Source organism: Colias philodice, chromosome 2 (assembly GCF_061535455.1).
Source record: "Colias philodice isolate Cphi_HAF_F1 chromosome 2, ilColPhil1 Martin Lab GWU primary, whole genome shotgun sequence".
Classification (NCBI taxonomy): domain Eukaryota; kingdom Metazoa; phylum Arthropoda; class Insecta; order Lepidoptera; family Pieridae; genus Colias; species Colias philodice.
In genome coordinates this window covers 2,210,561-2,235,282 of record NC_143087.1, presented here as the reverse complement: position 1 = coordinate 2,235,282, position 24,722 = coordinate 2,210,561, and the positions used below count along the sequence as shown (strand labels likewise).

Genomic DNA, 24,722 nt, shown 5'->3' with positions numbered 1-24,722 from the left:
TAAGCATCATACTAATAAGTAATAACAAACTTTGAGCATCAGATTATGTATAACAATATCTACAGTAATTAATGTAGTGTTACATATAGTCCTTGAAATTGTGGTAATAAATGATTTATGAATAAAATATGTGATTGAAAAGCGCTTCTAAATGGTCCAGTTGAATATAATATAAGTTTGAGATTTAGTTTGGTTTTACTCATTCGATCATTTTGCACACTAAAATAATGAGGTTTTAGATTTGAAAATGACCATTTGATCAAAAATTTAAACGTTATCTGCGTAAGTTGCTTTGTTTTACTAGTTCTTTTAAAATAATTCCCAATAAATTTATTTGCTCTTAAACTTGACATACGGTTTTGAAAGGAATTCAGTCTGAGAAGCTAGACGACCGGAACCTGCAAACTATTCGAGCTTCACTGGAGAGTTTAGCTTCAATCAATAAACTAAATACAAATATATAGGAAAGTACATAAACACGTAAAATAAAGAGGTTAATTTTAGCTCAAAGAAGAGCTAAGTAATTTCAATGGAAGTACCGCAACATTAATTTAATACTTAACAAAAAATGATTGCTAATTTGCATGCAAAATTTTAAAATTAATTAATTTGATCAAATCCAAGCTATGTTAGCTCAAAATTAATCTAAAATTATAATTTGCTCCTCTATTACACAATAGAATGTATTCTGATACATTATGTACACCTACTTGATACGTTTTGGCGAAAATCGGAGCTTACATTAAGCCGACTAAATAGTAAGGTTTCTTCACGCACCTACACTATGTTTATATTTACTATTAATCGAAGATGCTTGCGCATTTGTACGTATAAAAGTATATTGTGAATATTTTGCATCACGTAAAGCATGATACTGAAGCATTATTTTGTCCTTATCTATTTCTAGGAAATATTTTAAATCCTTAATTCGATGACAACGATCTGTTTTTAATAATTACCCAAAGTTCGACGAAGAAATTAGACTGATAGAAGCTTTATAATATTAATTATTTAAAGTTTGGACATTTCAAAGGCTAGTTTCTCGTTCCTATAAAATATAATCTTCATTTATTTAATGTACTTATTTCAGAACTTTAGGACCTAAGAGGGTTTAGGTTCTCAGTTACCTAAGTGCGGGTTGATAGATGTCACATTTCGTACTGAATTGGTTTGGAAGTCGAAATTTATAAACTATGTACAAACTATGTAAATATATTCTTAAATATTAAACTTACGTTGTGATGTATTTAGTTAGAAACCTAGGTGTAATGAAAATGTAATTTGTTACTTAAATATCGATTACATTAAATAATTTTAGGTAAATCTGATAAACCTTATGGATATAAATGAATTTATTAAGATATTGAAATAATAAATCATTTGCCTAATTGAACATTAGTAGATAATTCACAAATTGCTCACTTATCTATCAAATTAACTACGATAGAGTACCTTATAATAAATACAAATTACGACCTTGCTCAAATTAATAAATTACTATCAACCACGAATCTAAAATGTTCATTAAAATAATGTACATAATAAATGAAGATATACTTATAAGAAAGAGTAGTTAAACTTTTCCTTTAAAACACTGATAACATAAATTAAAACATAATTAATATTATACTGTTTATTAGCATCAATTTCTATATATACAATATTGCTTTATGCTCTGAACTAGGTTAATAGGTATCCCTGGAACTAGTGTCTTCCCTTAATTGAAGAGAGAACAATATTATATCTAAACTAGGTTTGCAGTGTAGGTCAGGTTTCTTGTAAATAAAGAAACTGTTTCAATTACGGCTGCAACCTTAGAGGCATAAAATAAATAGACATTTTATTCTAAACAAAGAAATAATGAAATACTTTAGACCTTCTTAAACATTTAATGATAAATTAAATTTGCATATAAAATCTACACTGTATATTTTGTCATCCTAACATACTTGATCGATTTATTTTCTCGAGAAAAATTTGACATTATCTGGTTCTAGGCCAAGAAGTTCATAAAATATAGGACGTACTGAAGTTACAGTGAAATCTTTGAAGTAAATAAGCACGTGGGTGTTGTCCTTAGAGAAGGGTCATTCTTTTAATGAGACAAATGCGATTACCGGGGCTTAGAAGCCTCGCACGTTCGTAATCCTCTATAAATCGTGAAGGAACACAGTCCATGTCGCATTCAGCTATACACTTTCAGTGTCGGTGAACAGAAAAATCGTATACAAGTAGTGACTTCAACATGGTTTACAATTTTAAAGTGTATAAAAAGTGCTCTCCTAATGGAAAAATCACCCTGTATATGCCGAAGCGGGACTTCGTGGATCACATTTCTTATGTTGAACCTATAGGTCAGTTTTTTTTCGATATTATGCGATGAAAAATAAGGTGAAAACTTTCCGCGTATGTAATCTATGCGTAAATTCTTAAAGTTATAAAAGTTACCATGGATTATTTCACATCATCTACTCCTCTACGAGGTCCTTGTCCCTGCAGTGGGAACATAATGAGCTGATGTTGGTGATATCACATCAAAATTTTAACTGTAATTTAAGATAAACTAAAGAAATTCTATGCTTCGTGTTTTCGGGTTTTTAAGTAAACGTAAATTAGTATTGAACGAAGGTGTAGTAAATGACACAATTATTTACAAAAAGTTTGTACCTAACGGTGATTTGAAACTTTCTTGCTTTAAAGAAACTTAAAACCGTTCCAACAATCAAGGAACCTTCTAGAAAATCAAAACAGAAACGAATGTAGCGCAAGTTGTTTACAAATACGAAGTTAACGACTAAGATCGCAACAGCTGAAGCTATCCATCATCATGCAAGACTGGCATGCTCCTTCTAACAGATACGACTTTAATAGCACCTATTAAGCAGTGTTTGTAGTTCGCCTTCATGTTTGCAAAACCTTTTGCCTTTCGGATTAATCGTGATAACTTTGGTAACGGTGGAATTTTTAATGATGCTCAGTTTGGCCGAATTTTAGGATGTGAAATAATTATGTTACGTAATTTTTTTGTTTTATTATTTTCATTTCAATTGAGTCGGAAGCTTATAAAGTGACATATTAAATAGTCATCAGTAGCAAGAAATGATTTCTTTACTGAGGTGATATTGTACATCAACAATAACCATATTGTGTTTACAAAAGGAAACAAACAATAAACATTTTAATTGAATAGCATTATTTGTGTTCGATAAACAATTTAGTTACGCATCCACCCCAACCCTCGGTATTAGGTTGAGCAATAGCCTTCCGCTGGCCTCAGCAAGACCACCGGAGAGTTCTTGCAATTTAGCATAAGCGTTGCAGTTATTGAAAAAACATTTATTTCGCAATAAGGTATCGATTGTATCATTGCATGTAATTCTGGCATTAACATTTGTGACTCCAAATCGTCCACTTGTTATAGTTAATAATTAAATAAGTTTAATTTTAATTTTATTTTATTTTTTTAAAAAAGTCAAATCGCTCCCGCAAAGTTTAACTGGCGCAGCCGGTAGGATAGCCATATAAGGTCTGCATGTCTAGAGGTCTTCAAAATTAGCCCTAGAACATTGCTATAAAGGCCGTGCTATCCTAAAAGAACCGAATAATAAATTTGTTAAACGACCACGACGAGGACATGGGATCGACGATCGGTTGGTGAGTAAAACTTTTTGCCATCCTTTCTGATATATTCCTATATCCTTTTCACGAGAGTGTAATTTTGACTTTTAACTATTTTTAACTGTTATTTTGGGATTGAACGTCTCGCATTATAACGGATCTGGTTTTAATATGAAATTCTATTAAATCAGTAATTAGTTATAACTTATAAGAAATATCGTATTTAATTCTAAGAAATTGTCTTGCATAAAACTCTGCACAGACTAATTAACTATAGAGTGTAACTTAATTAAAAGTTTTAAATTAGAAAATTAAATGATTTTTGCATAAAGAAATATTAATATTAATTGATTTAATTGATCTCAAAATCGATCGTAATTCAATTAATGATTTTTATATTTTATATGTGATTTTATACCTAACTTCAAGTTTTAATTTTTATAGTAATTGATAACATATATTTTTTTTATTGTGCTATATTTTAAGAATTTTTATTATATTGTGTTTTAAATTGATTTCTGTGTGTGTGTGATTTTTATAATTCGAAATTATTGTAATTGGTTAAAGACTTCAGAACTTTAATTACTCTGTACTTATTTAACATGGAAAGCGTAAACGTAATAACAATTCCGAGTGATATGTTAAAGCTTATTCCTCTTTTTGGTGGAGACAAAAGAATTTTGAATCTATTCTTTCGAAAATGTGAATATATAATTAATAAATTTAGAGGGCATGAAGAGCAGAATATTTACGTTTTACATGCAATAACTAGTAGATTAATAGGCGATGCCGCCGCGTTATTATCCGAGCGCGAAGATATTAACACTTGGCCCGCGCTAAAAGAATTACTGGAACAACATTTTGGCGATCCGCGAACTGAGGATTGCATAAAAATCTCTCTCGAGTCCTGTAAAATAAAATCCGGGGAAAGTTATCTTGAATTTTGTAATAGGATACAGAATATTAGATCGTTACTAATATCGAAGGTTAATTTATCGGTAGATACGGAAATTAAACGCGCGAAAATTGCGATTTATAATCATACAGCCCTGAACGTTTTCTTGTATAATTTGCCCGAAAGCATGGTGCGAATTGTTAGACTAAAATCGCCTAATACATTAGAACAGGCTCTAGAAATTGTGTTAGAAGAAGTTAATTTTCACGAACAATATCAGTCGCGCAATCGTACCCATAATAATACAACGGTGCCCCAATTTTTACAAAATCCTCAACAAAGATTTAATTTTGGGACACCAAATGTACCTCAAAAATTTGGTTTTAAATTCACACCCCAACAACCGTTTAATAAAAATCCACAATTTGGTTATAAGCCACCGTTTAATAAAAACCCACAGTTCGGGTATAGGCCTTCATTCAATCAAAATGCACAATTTGGTTATAGACCAACATTAAATCAAAATCCACAATTTGGTTATAGACCAACATTAAATCAAAATCCACAATTTGGTTATAGGCCAACATTTAATCAAAACCCACAATTTGGTTATAAGCCTCCTGAAACTTTTGGTATGACGCCACAGAATTTCGGTCAAAGACCTCCTCAAAATAACCGCTTTGAGTCTACGGACGTTTCCATGAGGACGGCACCCCCTCGACCACAAAATATAACTCAGCCAGGTTTTAGAGTGAATGAAACCGACTTACATAATGACAATTCACTATATGACAATTATTACTATGACTATAATCCTTACGACTATACGAATTACTATGGCTGTAATCCTTACGACTATACGAATTACGAATACGATGAGAATGAGATTTATACACCCACTGATGATACTCAAGACATTAATGTGCTTCCGTCTGATGAAGAAAATTTTCAAACGAAAGCCTCTATAAAGAAAAAATCATAGAATTAAATTGCGATCCAAATCTGAAATTGCCACACATTTATATTCCTGAAATTAATTCCAAATTTATGGTTGATACTGGGAAGCAAAATTTTAACGCGGACGCTTTATCTAGAATTAGAGTTAACGCTACGCATTCCGATAATGAAAACGAATCCATGGTTGTTAATATAGGCGATAGAGACAATAGGCCAAGAACGCGTAACGACTCTAGTGCAATTTCTATACCAGAACGCGATTCTAGTGAAACGATATCTATTCCCGACTCTGAAACTCTATCGGCGCTAAGTTCTCCTAGAAGATGTGACTACCCAGTCAGGTCACCATCTGTAACGTCAAAATCGGATACAGTTCATTCAGCTAATACAGTAGAATCGTCCGGTATACCTATATTACATGAAGCAATAGATACGAAACCAAATCAAATTTTAGTATATACGTGGTTTAAAAACGAAATGCAAGTTCACGACCTTTCACGTGAAAAGCAAAAGGTTTTAGAAGTATTCTTGCCTACTAATAACCCGGATCTAGTAAAACAATTTTTAAAAGAGTATATTAAACCAAAAGTTAAGTATTTCATTTATTTCGAAGATGATGAACATCGCAAACAGTTCACTAGCATTGTCATAGAATTATTTAGAAAGGATACAGTATTGTTAATTGAATGTACGGAGCGTGTAGTTTTTATAGAAGATGAGAAGGAACAAAAGGCTATTATAATAAAACACCATCAAGGCAAAACGTGTCACCGCGGTATTAAAGAGACTCTAGCAAGTATACGTAGATATTATTTTTGGCACAATATGCAGGAAACTATTTCAGCCCTTATTAATGCTTGTGAAACGTGTTCTAAAATGAAAATGATCGAAACTAAGCAAAAAGTAAAGGATAGGAGAGGTGGTGAAGATCAAATCAGTCTCCCTTCAGGAAAAATTATATTTGCGCAAGACGTTAATAAGCGAAAAAGCAAGGATAATCCGCGATTCCATAAAGCTAAGGTTATAGGTCAAAGGAAGACTATGGTCCCTATTAAAAATGTAAAACGCCTTCCGCGTTGTGGTGTTGGCTGATAGTGATGAAGTCAGCGCTGACCCTTCAACTACAACCTCTTAAACATAACCGGAAATTTAGACTATAGTGACGCAATTAGATACGATAAACTTACAGCTAAACTTGAAAACGATCAGACTATCATTAGAAATAAAATTACCTTAATATCTAAAATGCTCGATAGTTTTATCAATTCTACTGAAGTCTTAAATCAAAATTCTAATATATTAGATAAGCGTTTAAAAATTGTAGAATCTATGATTAAGGAATTAGCATCTAAGGATAATCATTGGGTTTATACTACTTATGTTGTAAGCCTTTTAAATTTATTTGTTAGTAATTTTCGTTCTATTTTTATAAAATTAGGAGAAATAGAGACTGCTCTAGCATTTAGTAAAGTATCCATATTACATCAAAGTATTATTAATTCTACTGAACTGTTGCAACATTTAATTCTTATATCTCAAACTGAAAATTTAGTGTTTAAAGCGAGTGAGGCAAATTTAGTAAAACTAGAAGAAACTATTAATGTTAAATCGTATATTAAACAAAACCAGATTACGTTCATAATGGAGGTTCCAATTACAGATAATTATACTTATAACTATTACAAATTATACTCTATACCTATGTACCGTGAATCCGATAGTAATACCGTTTCCATTTTTCCTAAATATCCTTACCTGTTGGCAAAGGGGATGAAATACTTACCGGTCGTAAAACCGTGCCGATCGCTCGCTGCTGGAGAACAATTTTTATGCGATGAACAAAATCAAACGCCATATCCTGAAACTACTTGCATAGAACAACTGCTTAAATTTGAAGGAAACCCAATGCACTGCGAACAACAGCTAATCAATATAGAGAATGTGAGAATTCAAAGAATCACACCTTATTCATCTTTGCCCGATCGGTTAAACTGTTTACGTCGTATAAAAGTAGCTCTGTGAATTATTTTCTATAACTTCAACAAAACGTGTGTCTATCAGTATAAATATCGACGAAAGTGTTCATAAAGATATACTTCATTACTATAGTGTATCAAAAGTGATTATAATAACGTAATCAAGTTAAATACTATTATTGTGTGTTTCAATAGAACAAAATAGTGAAGGGTATTAGTAAACTCACGTGCGGCACCGTGTGACTAACAATCAATCCTAACGCTTCACTGCAATACGGCGAATATCGCGTGCGGTCGGCGCCAGAGCCGAGCGTCCGCGTCGCAGTGGCCAGTGACTCATACAGCGTTTATTGACCAAAGATTAAAAGAAACAGAAGCGGTGAGTTACTACTTACTCCCTATCGATTACGAAGTACTGTTTTTATTATATATCAATAAAATAAGTTTTTCTTTTATACTTGAAATATAAAAATGGTTGTGAAGAAATGTAGTACATGTTTGAAAAATGTAACTAGAAAACTACCTGGACTGGAATGTAGTAGATGCTCTAAAATTGTTCATGCAACTCCGGAATGTGCGAAATTAAATAATAAGCAACTGAGCACTCTACGGGCTTCAAATAGCCTAGAATGGAGCTGTGAAAATTGCCTTAAGAACATTTCTAATCGCTCCTCCTTCTTCACTCCCGAGGAAGAAAGTGAGGATGAAGACAATGGAGACGAAAACCCTAAATTAGTGAGTGTGGACATCAAAAAGCTACTGCATGATATAAGCCAGGAAATTAAAAAATCTATCAGGGAGCAACTCGAGGATTTTCAAAGGGCTCTCACTTTTGCCACTGATGAAGTCTCTGAAATGGGAGTTAAATTGGAGGCTCAAGAAACTAAGATAAAGAAACTGGAAAACCGTAACATGGAACTATGTAACCAAAACAAAAATCTAGAAATCCGTGTGGCCGCCCTAGAACAGCACATTCAAAATACTGAGCAAAAAAGCCTTTGTAATGCATTAGAGATTGCGGGTATTCCCAAACTACCGGAAGAAAATCTCAAATCTATCGCTACTTCCATCGCAAATAAACTAGACATCAAGGTCATAGATATAGAATCTCTTCGTCGAATGCCTGGACGCAATGAGAAACCAGGACAGATTTTTATAGAACTAAAAAGTCCCGAGATGCGTGATCAGTGGGTTGCGGCAGCTAAATCTAAAGAAATATTTGTTAAGGACCTGAAGCTCCCAACGTGCACTACTTCTACTGCTGCAGAACGTATTTACATACGTGAGGCCCTCACACCAAATATGAAAACGGTACTGTATAATGCTAAACACAAATTACGCGGAACCTACAAATACGTGTGGCTTAAGAGGGGCAGAATATTTGCAAAGAAAGCCGATGGAGATAAGCCTCATATAATTCGTTCTGTAGGTGATATTGATTTGCTACTAAAATAGATATTAATACTACTTGTCATTTAAATTTAGTTTTTAGATGTATTCTGTTTGACTTATATTTATTATGGCTTCATGTAATATTAGTAATAACAACCCAACAGAAATATTGAATTGTATAGATATAGAATGTTTTTTGAACAAGTTGCCATACACGAAGTATCAATTTTTGTGTATGCATGTTAACATACGCTCCATGTATAAAAATTTCTGTAAACTCTTGCAAATAACAAGCTCCGCCATGTTTGTATTCGATATGATCGTTGTATCAGAATGCTCAATATCAACCGAGGTCTCCAACCTATTTAATATACCTGGCTATGTAATGTACTCTAAATTGCGTGATAATAAGAGAGGCGGTGGTATTTTGGTTTATGTTCGAAATTATTTAAAGTTTACGGAAAAAACTGTACCTAGTAATACATTTGAAAACTTATGTGGAACATTAAGTTTAGGTAATAAATCTACTGAAGTCGTTGCAATATACAGACCACCATCATCAAATAAAACACAATTTATACACGAACTACGCAAACTATTATCAGCAGTAAACAAAAGTACGTGCAAAGATGTAATAGTTTTAGGAGACATTAATATTGACCTGAAAGACTCTAAAAACGATACACGTGATAATTATCTTGACATGCTTTCCGAATTTGGTTTAATGTGTGGCATATCAAACTACACACGCATAGAACCTAGGGATAATAAAATCACAAAATCTTGCATTGACCACATTTTCACTCGTACTGACGACACGTCATACACTGCAGCAGTTGACACGGTGTTAGCTGATCACAAAATTGTAATTATGGCATCCGTATATCCAGACACGTTAGCTCATCGCTATAATACAAAACCAAATAGAGCTACCCGAACACAATTTGAAAAATTAAAAAATATAGATTTTGAATGTACTAACCATATGAAGAACCCAGATGAAATATATAATTACATACATACACACTTCAAAAATGCGTCAACTGAACACGATAATAAAAAACACAACAATTGTAATGCATTTCCCTACTATGGATGGATGAACGAAAACTTAAGTAAACTGTGCAAAAAACGCGACTACCTATTTCATAAATGGAGAGCTGATCCAAACAATCATATCCTCAGACTGCAGTATATTAAAGTTCGAAATAAAACTAATAAACTACTTGAATATTACCGAAATAAATACTATGAAAATAAAATAAAAACTAACTACGGCAATCCGAGCAAGTTATGGCAAATTATAAATAACATATGTGGTAGGGAGTCAAAAAGTATTGATGAATCAATACTTAAAGCGTTTGAAGCCCAAAATATATCAGTGAAACAAATTGCAAATAAATTTTCCGTTGAATTTTATAACTCTATAAAAAATATTATTCCAAACTGCACTGAACGCCTATTTAAAGAGTCTAGAAATGTCCCGCCAAATGTATGTATGAGATTTCAAAAAACAACACACAATAGGGTCTCCAGTGTTATTAAAAATCTACACAATAAAAAAAGTCCCGGCATAGATGGAATAAGAAATGTGGACGTTAAATATATATCAGAAAATCTTACTGTTGCTATAGTTAACCTTATAAACATCTCGGTCCAGACAGGTAAATATCCAGATAAGCTAAAAGTAGGATGTATCCGACCAATATTTAAAAAAGGGACGCACGATGACCCTGTGAACTATAGGCCAATTACATTACTCTCGTCAATTGATAAAATAGTCGAAAAAGTTATTAGTGATCAAATACATAAATTTTATAATGATAATAATATAATCTCTACTAATCAATACGGCTTTCAATCTGGAAAAAGCACCAATGCCCTTCTATCAGACTTTACTGATACCGTAAACTTAAATCTGAACGAAAAAAAACACATTCTGGTGCTATTTATTGATTTTTCCCGCGCCTTTGAAACCCTTGATCATGAGAAACTAATATATAGATTGGAGGATAGTGGATTGGCCGGTACTTTACTGGCTTGGTGCAAAAGTTATCTGCAAAATCGCAACAACTTTGTCAGAATTGGTAGTACGTATAGTGATGCTACAAAGGTGGACATGGGAACAGCGCAGGGTTCTGTGCTGGGCCCCTTGCATTTTCTGGCATACGTGAATAAAATGGGAGAAGCAATAGAACACTCCAAGATATTTCAATTTGCTGACGACACATGCCTTTTAGTATCCCATAAAAATGTTGACACAGCGATGAATTTGCTTCAAGATGACTTCGATAACCTGTGCAGATGGTGTCATGATGCTGGATTAGTAATAAATTCACGAAAAACGAAATTAATGCATATCAAATCTCCCCACATAAACGGCAATCTATATCAAGGTATAAAAAATCATACGCATAAGTGTATGCATTGTAAACCACGTGCGACAACTTGCGAATGTGAAACTGTTGAGGCTGTCGACTCCTACACTTACTTAGGTGTAATAATCGATAACAGATTCAACTGGAGGATGCACATTGAAAAGGTGTGCAATAAACTTCGATCTTTTCTGGCAGTCTTGTATATTATAAAAAACAGATTACCATATAAAACAAGACTGTTGCTGTACAATGCTTTTGCTGATTCTATAATATCATACGGCCTAAGTAGCTATGGTAGGACTTATAAAACATATATGCAAAGGATTCTGAACCTACAAGTTCGAATTCTCAAAAAAATTGTGTCGCCGCAAATAAAAATAAAATTTAAAAATGACATACCTAAACTTTTCAAACATTGCAGTGTCCTGCCAATTAATTATAAATTTGAATTTCAGTTGCTCAAAGAAAACTTCTTCAACACAAAATATCAAACATTAAATTCACACTCTTACCATACACGGAACACTACTCTTAATAAATTAATTAAACCATTCTCAAAAAACATGTATGGCCAACGACGTACCGCGTTCTTGTTACCAGATATCTTGAATGGGTTGGATATTAATTTAAGAAATTGTATCACCAAAATAAACATAAAACGTAAACTTAAGCAATATTATCTAGACAAACTGTAGTTGATGTTATAGTTATAAGTATCTATAAAAAAAAAACTGTTATTTTTGTGCAATCTTTAGACTCAATTTATGTATTCTACAGTTAAACCGAAATTGTTTTGTTTAAATTATTGTATACGAACATTACTATAAACCTCAGTGGTTTTTTAATTCACAACTGTACACTAATATATCTGTAAACCTATTTTGTTTCTGATAATAAATAAAAAAAAAAAAAAAAAAAAAAATAAGTTGGATACTTTTCTCAAAATACAGAAATACTCTGACTCAAATTTGCAATGGTGATGTCAGCAAATATCCTGTCGTGGGCACATACATAATGACCATCGACGAACCATGTAGCATCGAGATCCAGAATATAACGATTCGCCCTCACCAAGTAATCACTGAGAATGATCCTGTAGAACCAACAAAAATTATAGTTTTGCCGCAATTACCTGTGAATAGAACTCCAATATTATCCAGTACACGTGTACTCAATATGCGAGGCATCAACTTGGACGAAGTTAAATATATGTCAACGATATTAAAGCAATCAGTGTTCAGTGATAGTGAAATGGTTAACAGTGAAAGAAATTTTAGATTCAGTGCTACTTTAGGCTATACGTCTCTATTTTTAATCTTTGTACTTGTAATTCTATTTTTACTTTACTTACTTCGTTATAAGATATTAAATGTAACATGTCTGCGAAATCATCGGATAGTTATTAAAAATGAACAAACCGATAATTTCGCACTTAAGGAGGGAGGAGTTACGCATCCACCCCAACCCTCGGTATTAGGTTGAGCAATAGCCTTCCGCTGGCCTCAGCAAGACCACCGGAGAGTTCTTGCAATTTAGCATAAGCGTTGCAGTTATTGAAAAAACATTTATTTCGCAATAAGGTATCGATTGTATCATTGCATGTAATTCTGGCATTAACATTTGTGACTCCAAATCGTCCACTTGTTATAGTTAATAATTAAATAAGTTTAATTTTAATTTTATTTTATTTTTTTAAAAAAGTCAAATCGCTCCCGCAAAGTTTAACTATTTATCTTCGAGTGTCGGCAACAATAAACTATGTTTGTTTTTATACTCGAATTATTTTACAGAATAGAAATTAGTTCCAAGGGATTTAGAAACATGATAACATATTATATCATATATGGCATTATTAACACTAAATAAATCCTTGGCCTGATTATTAGTGTGTTAATAATTTAATAGTTAACGATATATATCCTGGAATACTATCATATTGACCTATTACGCATTAGATTATACGCGATTTGCGCAACCAACCACATTAATATCTGCGTGTTAGGTTTTTATAATTCCTTAATATTTTGGTGAAAAATTTGATTCTGTCTTAATAAATCTATTGACCGTTGCGCTTATATACAATTTACTAATATTTCGAAAACAAAATTTCGGGTCATTTTTAACAGGATGGCGGTTCTACAGGGGTCTTAGTACGCAATGACAAAAAGAAATAATTTGGAAAATCCAAAAGTGCACGCCTCATAATTTTTTTTTAATAAATATTTATTAATTATTATTTTTGTTTAATTAATAACAATTAAACCACATCGAATCAGACCCTGAAAAATGAAAGGGTTCTATTCCTGAGCATACTCAAGCGTAAGAGAAAAAAAAAGACTCGATTAGTAAAGTATTTCGGTCGCTATCGTGTTAACAAGAAAAAGGATCCGCACATACAGACACACGGACGTCCAAGACAGAACTTTTTTAAACTGTTTTTTAACTAGTTTAAATAACAAAAATGACATCAAAAATATCATGAACGTTAAAAATAGTGTTTTTTCTTAATATGTGTGTGTATGTATTATCTTACAAGTGCAATGTATGATACATAAAGACATTTTAAGTTTGAAAAATCAGATGTTTTGCGCGAAGTGACAGTAGTACCCACCTCAACGCTTCGCTTATGAGGCGTGCAAAATGATGGCCAGAACGCTGATACCGGATACCTTAAGTTACTGTAATATTTTTATATTAGAGAATCTTAACATAAAATATTATATTAATTATAACATAAAATATAATATTATGTTCTTCACCGTGTGTGATGCGCTTAAGTCGTCATTAAATCGATGCTATATGAAAGCTTTCAAGAAAATTATTTCATAATGCAAGATTCTCAATTATTCCGCGCTCTTTGCACACTCTTATAATATCGTTCAGACATAAATATATTAATTATATTACACACAATTACAGATGGCATTGTAGTAGTGGACGATGAGTACGTCCGCGGTCGTAAGGTCTTCGCCCAAGTGGTGTGTACCTTCCGTTACGGTCGTGAAGAGGATGAGGTGATGGGCGTCAACTTCCACAAGGAGCTGTACCTCGCTTCGGACCAGATTTATCCAGCCCCTGAAAAGCGGTCCTATGATCTGACTCGTACTCAGGTATGAGTATTATTTGAGGCATAAGTATTAGGGGCGAATAGTTTTAGTTTACGAAATTTTTCTATCTGTTGTACCTTTAAATAATAATGTCATAACTGAACAATGTAATTCTGATGTTACTAGATAGAAACTATTGATCTATTTTCAATATGTAAATGATTTTACTATTCAGTAATTCTTATACTGTTACATAGAAGCCTTTTTAAAAAAATTTTACATGATTACAAATAACATTGCCAAATCTTTAGCAATCAAAGACGTTCAAAAGCACCGAATTGAATGCCAACTCAGTAACCTCACCCCAATTCCAAATGAAGTCATTACCCTCTTCCTATAAGGATTATATAAGACTGAAGCAGCTGTTTAATCATTCATCCTTATTACTTTACGGCGCGTATTAACCAGCGCTAACAATAATTAGATGAGCGCGGTTGAACGCCAGCTCCGTGGTAAATGAAATCTATTTGGGGATTAGCTCATGGTTCTTGAAAAGCGGATTTTACAATACAACGTTAAACGTAGTTACGTACTTGGATGGAATCTTGTAACGCAATAATGCGGTGTGGGAAATTATTTACCGAATAATTATAAGCGAGCGAGTCGAGTTCAGCCGGGGGCGTGTAATGAAGAAGTAAATGGGGCTTTGGCGGAGAAATTCATTTCATATATAATTTCAAAACTAGTTGCACGTGGCTTTATGCGTAGAATGAATTTTCTCTACAAAGATTTAAACAGATTTTTTTTCAGTTATTTAATAAATTAACCGCTTAAAAATAAATCGAGATAATCAATTTTTTTTGTATGTAAATTTCTATAAACTAATTAGTTTTTTAAGGTATAAATGTTATTAAATTTGCAACTAGTACTTATAATTTACAAATGGCATTGTGTATCGTAATATGCTGATTATAATCAATTTCAATGGACGCTGTGCATGGTTCAATATCTCTATTGTGCGTTTAATCTAGTGATTATTATGATTGACATTAGAAGGTAAAAATTGGAAAAGGGACTTACTGTATTTGTTTACTGTATGTGTTTTATTAGAATAGTGGATAGTACACATTGGAATACTTTTGTACGCCTGTCTCTTGGGTCTAGATATTTTCATATTCTGACTAAAAACGGATGAAATTTCTTGGTATAGTTCACTTACAGACCTGTTTTCATTATTTTGCGAAAGGCCCTTTTAATATTGTACACTAAGCAAATTTGCCAACTTACCAGACATGGCCAATTAGATATCGGATATATCTTACTATTGAGGCCTGTCATCAATACTTCCCAAAGCCTTAAGTGCGGGCACACGTTATACAATACAGAGGTTTCAAATATCCTTTTGATTCCCGATCCAGGGTCGTGACCATTAGGACCTTAAATAGCACCCCTAAATTGTTCAATTTGTTTCAAGTGTTTGATTAATTGGTTGGCATAAAATGTATTATTGTTACCGGCTAATAGATCTATCTTCAATAGGTATAGATATTTTCCCTTTAATGAGTGTTAAATTTGGTATAAGGTTATTCAAGAATGAGAGAGGAAAAGAAGTTTTTTGAAGAATTATGTTGATTTTTTCATACCCGTTGGTAATTTTTGAATTGACCGCCATCTCAGCAGTAGACAGTTTCTATTTTCAATTGTTTTCGAAAGAGTTCAACTCTATAAAATTTTACTTAGTAAATTTCGTATTTCGTATCCTAGGAGAGACTAATGAAGAAACTCGGTGAAACCGCGCTGCCATTCCGTCTGTCAGTCCCTGCTGGGTCCCCTGGCTCTGTGACCTTACAGCCAGGGTTGGAAGATGAGGGCGAGCCATGTGGAGTGCAATACTACATCAAGCTGTTTGTGGGAGACACTGAGATCGATCGCTCCCATCGCAGGTATAGTACAGTATAGTCCAGGAGACTAATTAAGAAAGGTGAAAAAATGACATTATTGCGTGGTACAAATAAGTTACTTATCGATTTCCAAGCAAAAAATAACATGCAAGCATCATACCAACTATAAACGGAAAGGTATTCACGTTCCTTCAGATATTTTATGAATTTATAAACACTCTACTTCTCTACACTCTAAGAAATTTTGTTCTCTTTCCGTACATAATTCTAAATTATACTTTTTAGTATCTGATCTTGCCAATAAAATACAATAATTCAACTGTAAATACGCGTCTTTTATAAACACATAGGAGCACTGTAGCCCTGGGTATCCGCAAGGTGCAGTTCGCACCAAACAAGCCAGGGCCACAACCCTGCACTGTGGTGAGGAAGGACTTCATGCTGTCTCCGGGACAGCTTGAACTGGAACTCACCTTGGATAAACAGGTAAGTGATCAGGAAATCGTTATTTGAAATAATTAAGTAATTAAGTGAAAGTCTTGAATTATGGTTAATTTGGATAATGTCTTTCAATGCACTAGTTTCCCTGTCCTCTTTTTAAGATGTAACTTTCCATACACAACCATCTAATTTTCCGAATAAAAAAAAACTTACTATAAACAAAATCATCTGTAAGTAATATTGTCCCTTGCATTTCGTAGCTGGAAACATTTCATATTGATCATGCACGTCCACAAATTATCGAAGTTCCTTTAAAATGCCCTTTGCTATATAATATTTCGATAAAGTCACTAACCTCTGCATTCCTATATAATTAAAATCGATTGTTAAACTATACCCCAATGTTATAATAATTGTATACATTGTTGTGCTGCGATCTGCTCCCGAAAATAACGTAACGCCTTTAGACCTAACAAGATCTAAAGTTCCAAGGTCTAACGACCTAACAAGATCTGTTTTGTGTAGGTACATTTATTGTTGTGTTTGAATTGTATTGTCCTATTCTAATTGTATTGTGTGCTAATCGTGTTTATTGCAATTTTGTGGAGTCAAATAAATGACCTTTCTTTTATTTCTTTTCTTCTAATTTAAATAAATAAATAAAATCCCAGCTGTACATCCACGGGGAGACAATAGCCATAAACATAAGCGTTCGGAACCACAGCAACAAGGTGGTGAAGAAGATCAAGGCCTGCATCCTGCAGTCCGTGGACGTGGTGCTGTTCCAGAACGGGCAGTACCGGAACGTGGTGTGCAGTGTGGAGACACAGTGAGTTTATGTAGCTTATTTTAGCAAAATTTACGGAAAATTAGAAAAACTAGTGGTTTATTTAGCTAAGTTTTACGAAGACTGGAAAAGTTCCGGAGATAAGAGAGGTTGGTAGGAAGGCATTTGAACTGCAGAGGGGTGACAAAGGATGAAATAACAACTAAAGCCAGTTAGAACCAAACCTAATTTAGCATAGTATTTTAGTCTTTTAATAGTACCTACATGAAAAATATATTTTTAATTAGGTGTAAGTGAAGATTTACCTTGTACGTCCAATTGATTTAGTTTGTCCAAACTCGATTTTTACCTCCTGTAAAATCTCCAATCTGTTTGCAATTTGTCTCATGTTTTGAAGTATTTTCCACAACTTTCAAATATTTGTAACAGATAATATTTCAGTAAATATTTTATTCCCAAACATATTGTATTTCAGAAATGCAGTTCGTTTACAAACCAAATCTAATTACACGTATTCAGAAATTCAAGCTGCACCAACGTTTCTCTAAATAGCGTTTACACACCACATATATTTATTAAGCAGATATAATTAGGCGATGCATATGTTTAACTTAACATTACCTATAACTTACATTTCTATTTTCTTGATTCGAAATTTCCTAAGACACATTGTTTATGTAACTACATATTGTATATGACGTGTTCTGTGGATGTGGCTAGAAATAAATTTAGCTTGAGAAGAACTTTATAGCTATTTTAACGAAAACAATATTTAAAGATCAACTATTCTAATCACCTGTTTTATAAGAACAGAACCTCTAACAAGCTCAAATCACGCGCTTGTAAAAGGGACGAAAACGCAGAGAATAGAAAAATTAGACAGACAAATAAAATCGAAAGAGTAGAAGAAGATAGAGATGATCACGATAGAGATGGCCTAGGGGTAGAGGAGGAGACGAGGGTTCGAATCCCGCCTCATGATCGAATTTTTCTACTCTTAACAGATTTAAAATTTATAAAGCACTAGTAATGCCCCGCGGTTTCACCTGCGTGGCTCCGCTCCTGTCGGTCTCAGTGTGATGATAATCCTAAAGCCTAAGCTTGTAGCCTTCCTCGATAAATGGGCTATCTAACACCGAAAGATTTTCAAATCAGACCAGTATGTTCCTGAGATTAGCGCGTTCAAACAAACAAATAAACTCTTCAGCTTTATAATATTAGTATCTAGATTTGAAGGCTACAAAACTAAATAGCGGGGACCGAATCCAGAAATTCCGTAACGAAAAAACCTCACGCTCCCCACTACGACGGGCACGGAGGTGTGGCTTGAAGGCATGCAATAGCTTTACCGCGGCAGTCCCCGAGTGCCATACGTCTTTTACATTCATTCATACGCAATCATGCGGAAAAGAGCAGCATCCTATCTCTCTTCGTGGACAGATGGGAATGTCTTGAGACATTGGAATAAAATCCATGTCTCAAGCACATTATGATTTAAAATAGATTTAATAATAATAATAATAATTTAATAGTATTGTTGATAATTAAATATGTAATTTTAATACTTACATAGTTTTTAAGGTAACAAGATACTAACTATTGCAATTATCTGAAAAAAAGACGGGTTGTACTCCGGGAGTGCCGGCAGAAGTGAAAACTTGATTATTAACGTTGAGCATGTTTGATATTTTGGAATGGTTTTTGATCAGGTCACGTGTCCTGACGCGAGTTTAAGATTTTATACCCATTACAGAAAAAGTGCTCAACGTCGCTAAAGAAGTTTTCACTTCAATAAATAAAATAAAATAAAATATAATCCACAGGGACGGTTGTCCCCTGCAGCCGGGCGCGAGCATGCAGAAGGTGGTGCAGCTCCGCCCCGAGCTCAGCACGCTGCGGGATCGCCGCGGGCTCGCACTGGACGCGCAGCTCAAGCGGCAGGACAATAGCCTCGCTTCTACTACGCTGTGAGTCTTACTTTAACCCCGAGCTCAGCACGCTGCGGGATCGCCGCGGGCTCGCACTGGACGCGCAGCTCAAGCGGCAGGACAATAGCCTCGCTTCTACTACGCTGTGAGTCTTACTTTAACCCCGAGCTCAGCACGCTGCGGGATCGCCGCGGGCTCGCACTGGACGCGCAGCTCAAGCGGCAGGACAATAGCCTCGCTTCTACTACGCTGTGAGTCTTACTTTAACCCCGAGCTCAGCACGCTGCGGGATCGCCGCGGGCTCGCACTGGACGCGCAGCTCAAGCGGCAGGACAATAGCCTCGCTTCTACTACGCTGTGAGTCTTACTTTAACCCCGAGCTCAGCACGCTGCGGGATCGCCGCGGGCTCGCACTGGACGCGCAGCTCAAGCGGCAGGACAATAGCCTCGCTTCTACTACGCTGTGAGTCTTACTTTAACCCCGAGCTCAGCACGCTGCGGGATCGCCGCGGGCTCGCACTGGACGCGCAGCTCAAGCGGCAGGACAATAGCCTCGCTTCTACTACGCTGTGAGTCTTACTTTAACCCCGAGCTCAGCACGCTGCGGGATCGCCGCGGGCTCGCACTGGACGCGCAGCTCAAGCGGCAGGACAATAGCCTCGCTTCTACTACGCTGTGAGTCTTACTTTAACCCCGAGCTCAGCACGCTGCGGGATCGCCGCGGGCTCGCACTGGACGCGCAGCTCAAGCGGCAGGACAATAGCCTCGCTTCTACTACGCTGTGAGTCTTACTTTAACCCCGAGCTCAGCACGCTGCGGGATCGCCGCGGGCTCGCACTGGACGCGCAGCTCAAGCGGCAGGACAATAGCCTCGCTTCTACTACGCTGTGAGTCTTACTTTAACCCCGAGCTCAGCACGCTGCGGGATCGCCGCGGGCTCGCACTGGACGCGCAGCTCAAGCGGCAGGACAATAGCCTCGCTTCTACTACGCTGTGAGTCTTACTTTAACCCCGAGCTCAGCACGCTGCGGGATCGCCGCGGGCTCGCACTGGACGCGCAGCTCAAGCGGCAGGACAATAGCCTCGCTTCTACTACGCTGTGAGTCTTACTTTAACCCCGAGCTCAGCACGCTGCGGGATCGCCGCGGGCTCGCACTGGACGCGCAGCTCAAGCGGCAGGACAATAGCCTCGCTTCTACTACGCTGTGAGTCTTACTTTAACCCCGAGCTCAGCACGCTGCGGGATCGCCGCGGGCTCGCACTGGACGCGCAGCTCAAGCGGCAGGACAATAGCCTCGCTTCTACTACGCTGTGAGTCTTACTTTAACCCCGAGCTCAGCACGCTGCGGGATCGCCGCGGGCTCGCACTGGACGCGCAGCTCAAGCGGCAGGACAATAGCCTCGCTTCTACTACGCTGTGAGTCTAAAGCGCGTCACACACTATATTGACGTGATAACGTTTTTAAAATCGTTTAAGTCGGGTGATATGTTCAGAAACTTGTGTCACACCAAAACCTCACGAGCGCGATCGCAGGTATAACGAGAGAGAGACGGACCGATCTCCCGTCTCATCTCGAGCGCTGCCACCAATAAGACGTTATCACGTAAACATCTCGATTGTAAACCTACTTTACAAACAACCAATTTTTTTTTAATAAATACTTATATAGATAATTAACGCCCAGACACGGAGCAAACATCTATGTTCATCACACAACAGAAATGATAAGTATTGATTATTTCTTGTTTTCCTAATTATCTTCTTGTCTTTTAATTTTGTATACATCAAGCTAAACAGATTGTCAATCATTTAATTCTATTATCACCATTAATTTTTAAATATCCAACTAGTCTACATTCTGTTCAATGAATAAATCAGATCATAGGAAAGTTTGAGCAACACAACGTTGGCGATTCGCCATATAACACAGGTACCTGTGAATTATTGATGAATGTTAAACCTATTGTTTCAAAGAACTTCTAAATCCTAAAAGGTTAGGCTTAGGCCTACTACATTTTTAAAATAGTATTGATTTAGGTCTTTTCACATCGTAATGGAATAAGGTGGTGAATGTACCAGATAATAATGTAAATTTAACATTTTATCCTGGGATATTTCAAATGAAAATAATAATCTTCAAATTATTTTTCAAAAAATTTATTACCTTTACTTCATTATCACTCATATTATAATTTCAAGAAACTATCAAATATGTAGGAGAAAATAAACTAGAGATAGAACCGGTACAGAGACGCATTTCGCATCGTAGCGAGCACAAAACAGTGAATTTAAGTAAAACTGTGCCTGACAAGTCCGTTCTAGATCTGCAGATATTATTACTTTCGAATTTTTTTGAGAAAAAGTGTACACGTGTCAGAAGTGAAACTTCTTTGACAAGATTCAAAGATACCGAAACCGTCGCCTTACTTCATGACGTTACGGTATTGCCATGACGCGACCTTGAAATTTTACTCTCAACGCGCCTAAAGAAGTTTCACTTCAAAATTACCAAAAAAACTTATTTTATATTTTATAAAAAAAATTGGTTGTCTGTAAAGTCGGTTTACTGATAGTTGAACGTGACAACGTCTTAAGACTGATTGTGCTTCTTTGTCGGTCGTTCCGCGCTCTCGCTTGCACTTCAAGCCTTACATGGAACGCCTCAGAGCGAGGTAACGCCGCATGAGTCATGTTTTTTCGTGCGTGCAGCTGGCTCTATCGAATTATAAGACGTTGTCACGTCAAAAACTTAATTGATTTAATAAAAAAAAAGACGGGTTGCACTCCGGGAGTGCCGGCAGAAGTGAAAACTTGATTATTAACGTTCAGCGTGTTTGATATTTTGGAATGGTATCCGTCTTACGCATGGAATATAAGGGCTAAAAAAAAAATCCGTCTTACGCTTTTTCGATCAGGCCATGTGTCCTGACGCGAGTTTAAGATTTTATACCCAACGCCGCTAAAGAAGTTTTCACTTCAAAAAAACTGTTACAGATTGCTCGAGCCAGAACAGCGTGATGCATTCGGCATTATAGTGAGTTACAGCGCCAAAGTGAAACTGTACCTCGGAGCACTGAACGGGGAACTGAGCGCAGAGCTGCCCTTCATACTGATGCACCCTAAAGTAAGAAATATTGACGATATCCTCGATCATACCGACTTTAGTATTCACATGTGAATAATTAAGATACTAGTACATTGACATTTTCTATACTCTACTATATTCAGTATAGGAAATAAGCGAATTGCTTCGCCCACCGCCTAATGGTTTTGCCAGATAGAACGCGTTCTTAGCGCACCTCAAAGCGCTAACCTGACGTCACGATACTTCACGCTATAGGCTGTCAGATAGAAAGTATACTTAGGCGGGCCGCACACCAGGCATCATCGTCTGATGACGACATTCTCATAGACAGTTTAATAACTGATGCAATCGATATTTAACAAAGTAAATAATTTTGTTGATCATGGCAGTTTTAGTATAAATATGTGTTGTTGTAATAATAGGTATTTGTAGTGATTAATCGTTATGGGCCGGTTTTACCGCTTGCTGTAAACAGTCTGTAAAAATATTATTTGTATCATCGCATCATTACTATACTGCATGAGTTGTGTCAATCGAGACATTGTCTAGACGTGTTCGGCTTTTACTCCGAGATCAAAGGCGTTGGTCTACTGTATGCTTTTTATACTGTGGCTCAACAGAATAATATATCAGGAAGCTGCAAAACTGTAATGAAAAAAAACTGTAACATTATCTTGTAATTTAGTAGTTCTATTATAATTTGTTAGTATACTTAGTTGATAATTCATTGCACTTGTTAAAACAGGCCAATATTAATTACCTCAATTTAACTTGAACTTTTATAAGAATTGGATCAATATACAATTTTTTTTAACAAAATACGTTTTTTATTGAGTTAATGTATGTAGAATGTAGAGTAAAACATTTTAGTGCCATAAACTGCATTAATTGGCCATCTTTCTACGCACATTTAAATCCGTCCACATTTAATGCACACAATTTTAATTAAAAATTTATTCATTAAAACTACCTATTTAAGAAATATTTTATTATTCAAAATCTGACAAAATACATCTTTCACAGCCTGTGTTCACAGCTTACTATTCCATGTTACATAAATGACAAACGAAATTACATAATTATATTAAAGTGTTTTCATTTGTTCTACACACACCCCCAGAACTTTCTGAACTTGACTTGACTGAATTGTGTTTTATTGATTAGACACACATCATTAAAACACAATACAAGCCATAATTTCCCACAAAAAACAGCATAATTTCCATTAAATAAAAACATTTCCCTTGAAGGAGGGTCGCGCTAAACTAGTGCAAGCTGACAGCCAGGTCGACGTCGAGATGTTCCGACAGGACACTGTGCATCATCAGGAGAGCATTGATGTCTACTGAGAATAATAATAATACATAGAAATATAAAAAAACGTCAAAAAATATGTCTACTGATTATAAAATATAAAAAAAAATGACAAAAAATATAAAGTTGCATGTACATGTGAAATGTATTTTTATTGATATTTATCGAAGATCTGTAGCATTGTGTCATGTGTGATAAAAAATAAAAAATAAAAAAATTACAAAAAATATAAAGCTGCCTTTACATTGAATGTATTTTTATTGACGATATACCTATTTTTGAATTATGTAGAAATGTTTTTTAATAGTAGATAAAATTAAAGTGGCCTTATGAATTATTATTATATTAATATTTTTGATGCGAAGACAAACTTATTCCTAATTTATGTTTGAGAATAAAATAAAATTAAAATGTCACTATTATAGTTACAGATAAAGTACGGGTTTTTTTTTTCTAATCATATATTGCTAAGAGTCTTATTTTTCTTTAATCAATATTATAGGAATTGAAAATAAAATATGATATAATATTATACATGTTGGATTCTAAGAGAAACTTAATTCATAACAGCATTATATTTTTAGTAAAAAATAATATAATGTAACGTAAACTAGAATTGTTAAAAAAGCTATAGGAACGTAGTTGTAAGAAAAAATCTATTTATAACAGAACTATGTAGGTGCCTTATTTTTTATTAAATTTTGCACTATGTTTGGCTGTAAGCAAATATCACTCGTAGTGAATTATCGAATTTAAAATATTCAAATATTTACTTAACTATGGTATTATACCTACAATGTATTATTTTAACGTGTAACGTATCGTCTTAATATTAAAGGAAAATATGAATGTTATTAACATTAAAATACTTATTATTAACATGAAAATGATGGCAATAAATAGATTATTTTGAAACTGTGTTTTATTTTTTCAACCCTTCCCATATTTAGTTAAGAATCTTTTTATTTTTACCACCAAATATATATTTTTTATTTAATTTTT

At 35.0% G+C, this 24,722-nt stretch overlaps 1 protein-coding gene across 1 annotated transcript; it reads left to right on the top strand.

Annotated features, from left to right (window-relative positions):
- The first annotated feature begins 2,198 nt into the window (after positions 1-2,198).
- Positions 2,199-23,769, top strand: Arr1 (arrestin 1). Its single transcript, XM_089701901.1, has 8 exons — positions 2,199-2,354; positions 14,136-14,326; positions 16,028-16,206; positions 16,515-16,650; positions 17,277-17,434; positions 19,216-19,359; positions 22,316-22,445; positions 23,657-23,769. Exons 1-8 carry the CDS (start codon positions 2,246-2,248, stop codon positions 23,753-23,755), a joined length of 1,146 nt encoding a protein of 381 aa, XP_089558027.1. The 5' UTR covers positions 2,199-2,245; the 3' UTR covers positions 23,756-23,769.
- The last annotated feature ends 953 nt before the right edge of the window (positions 23,770-24,722 follow it).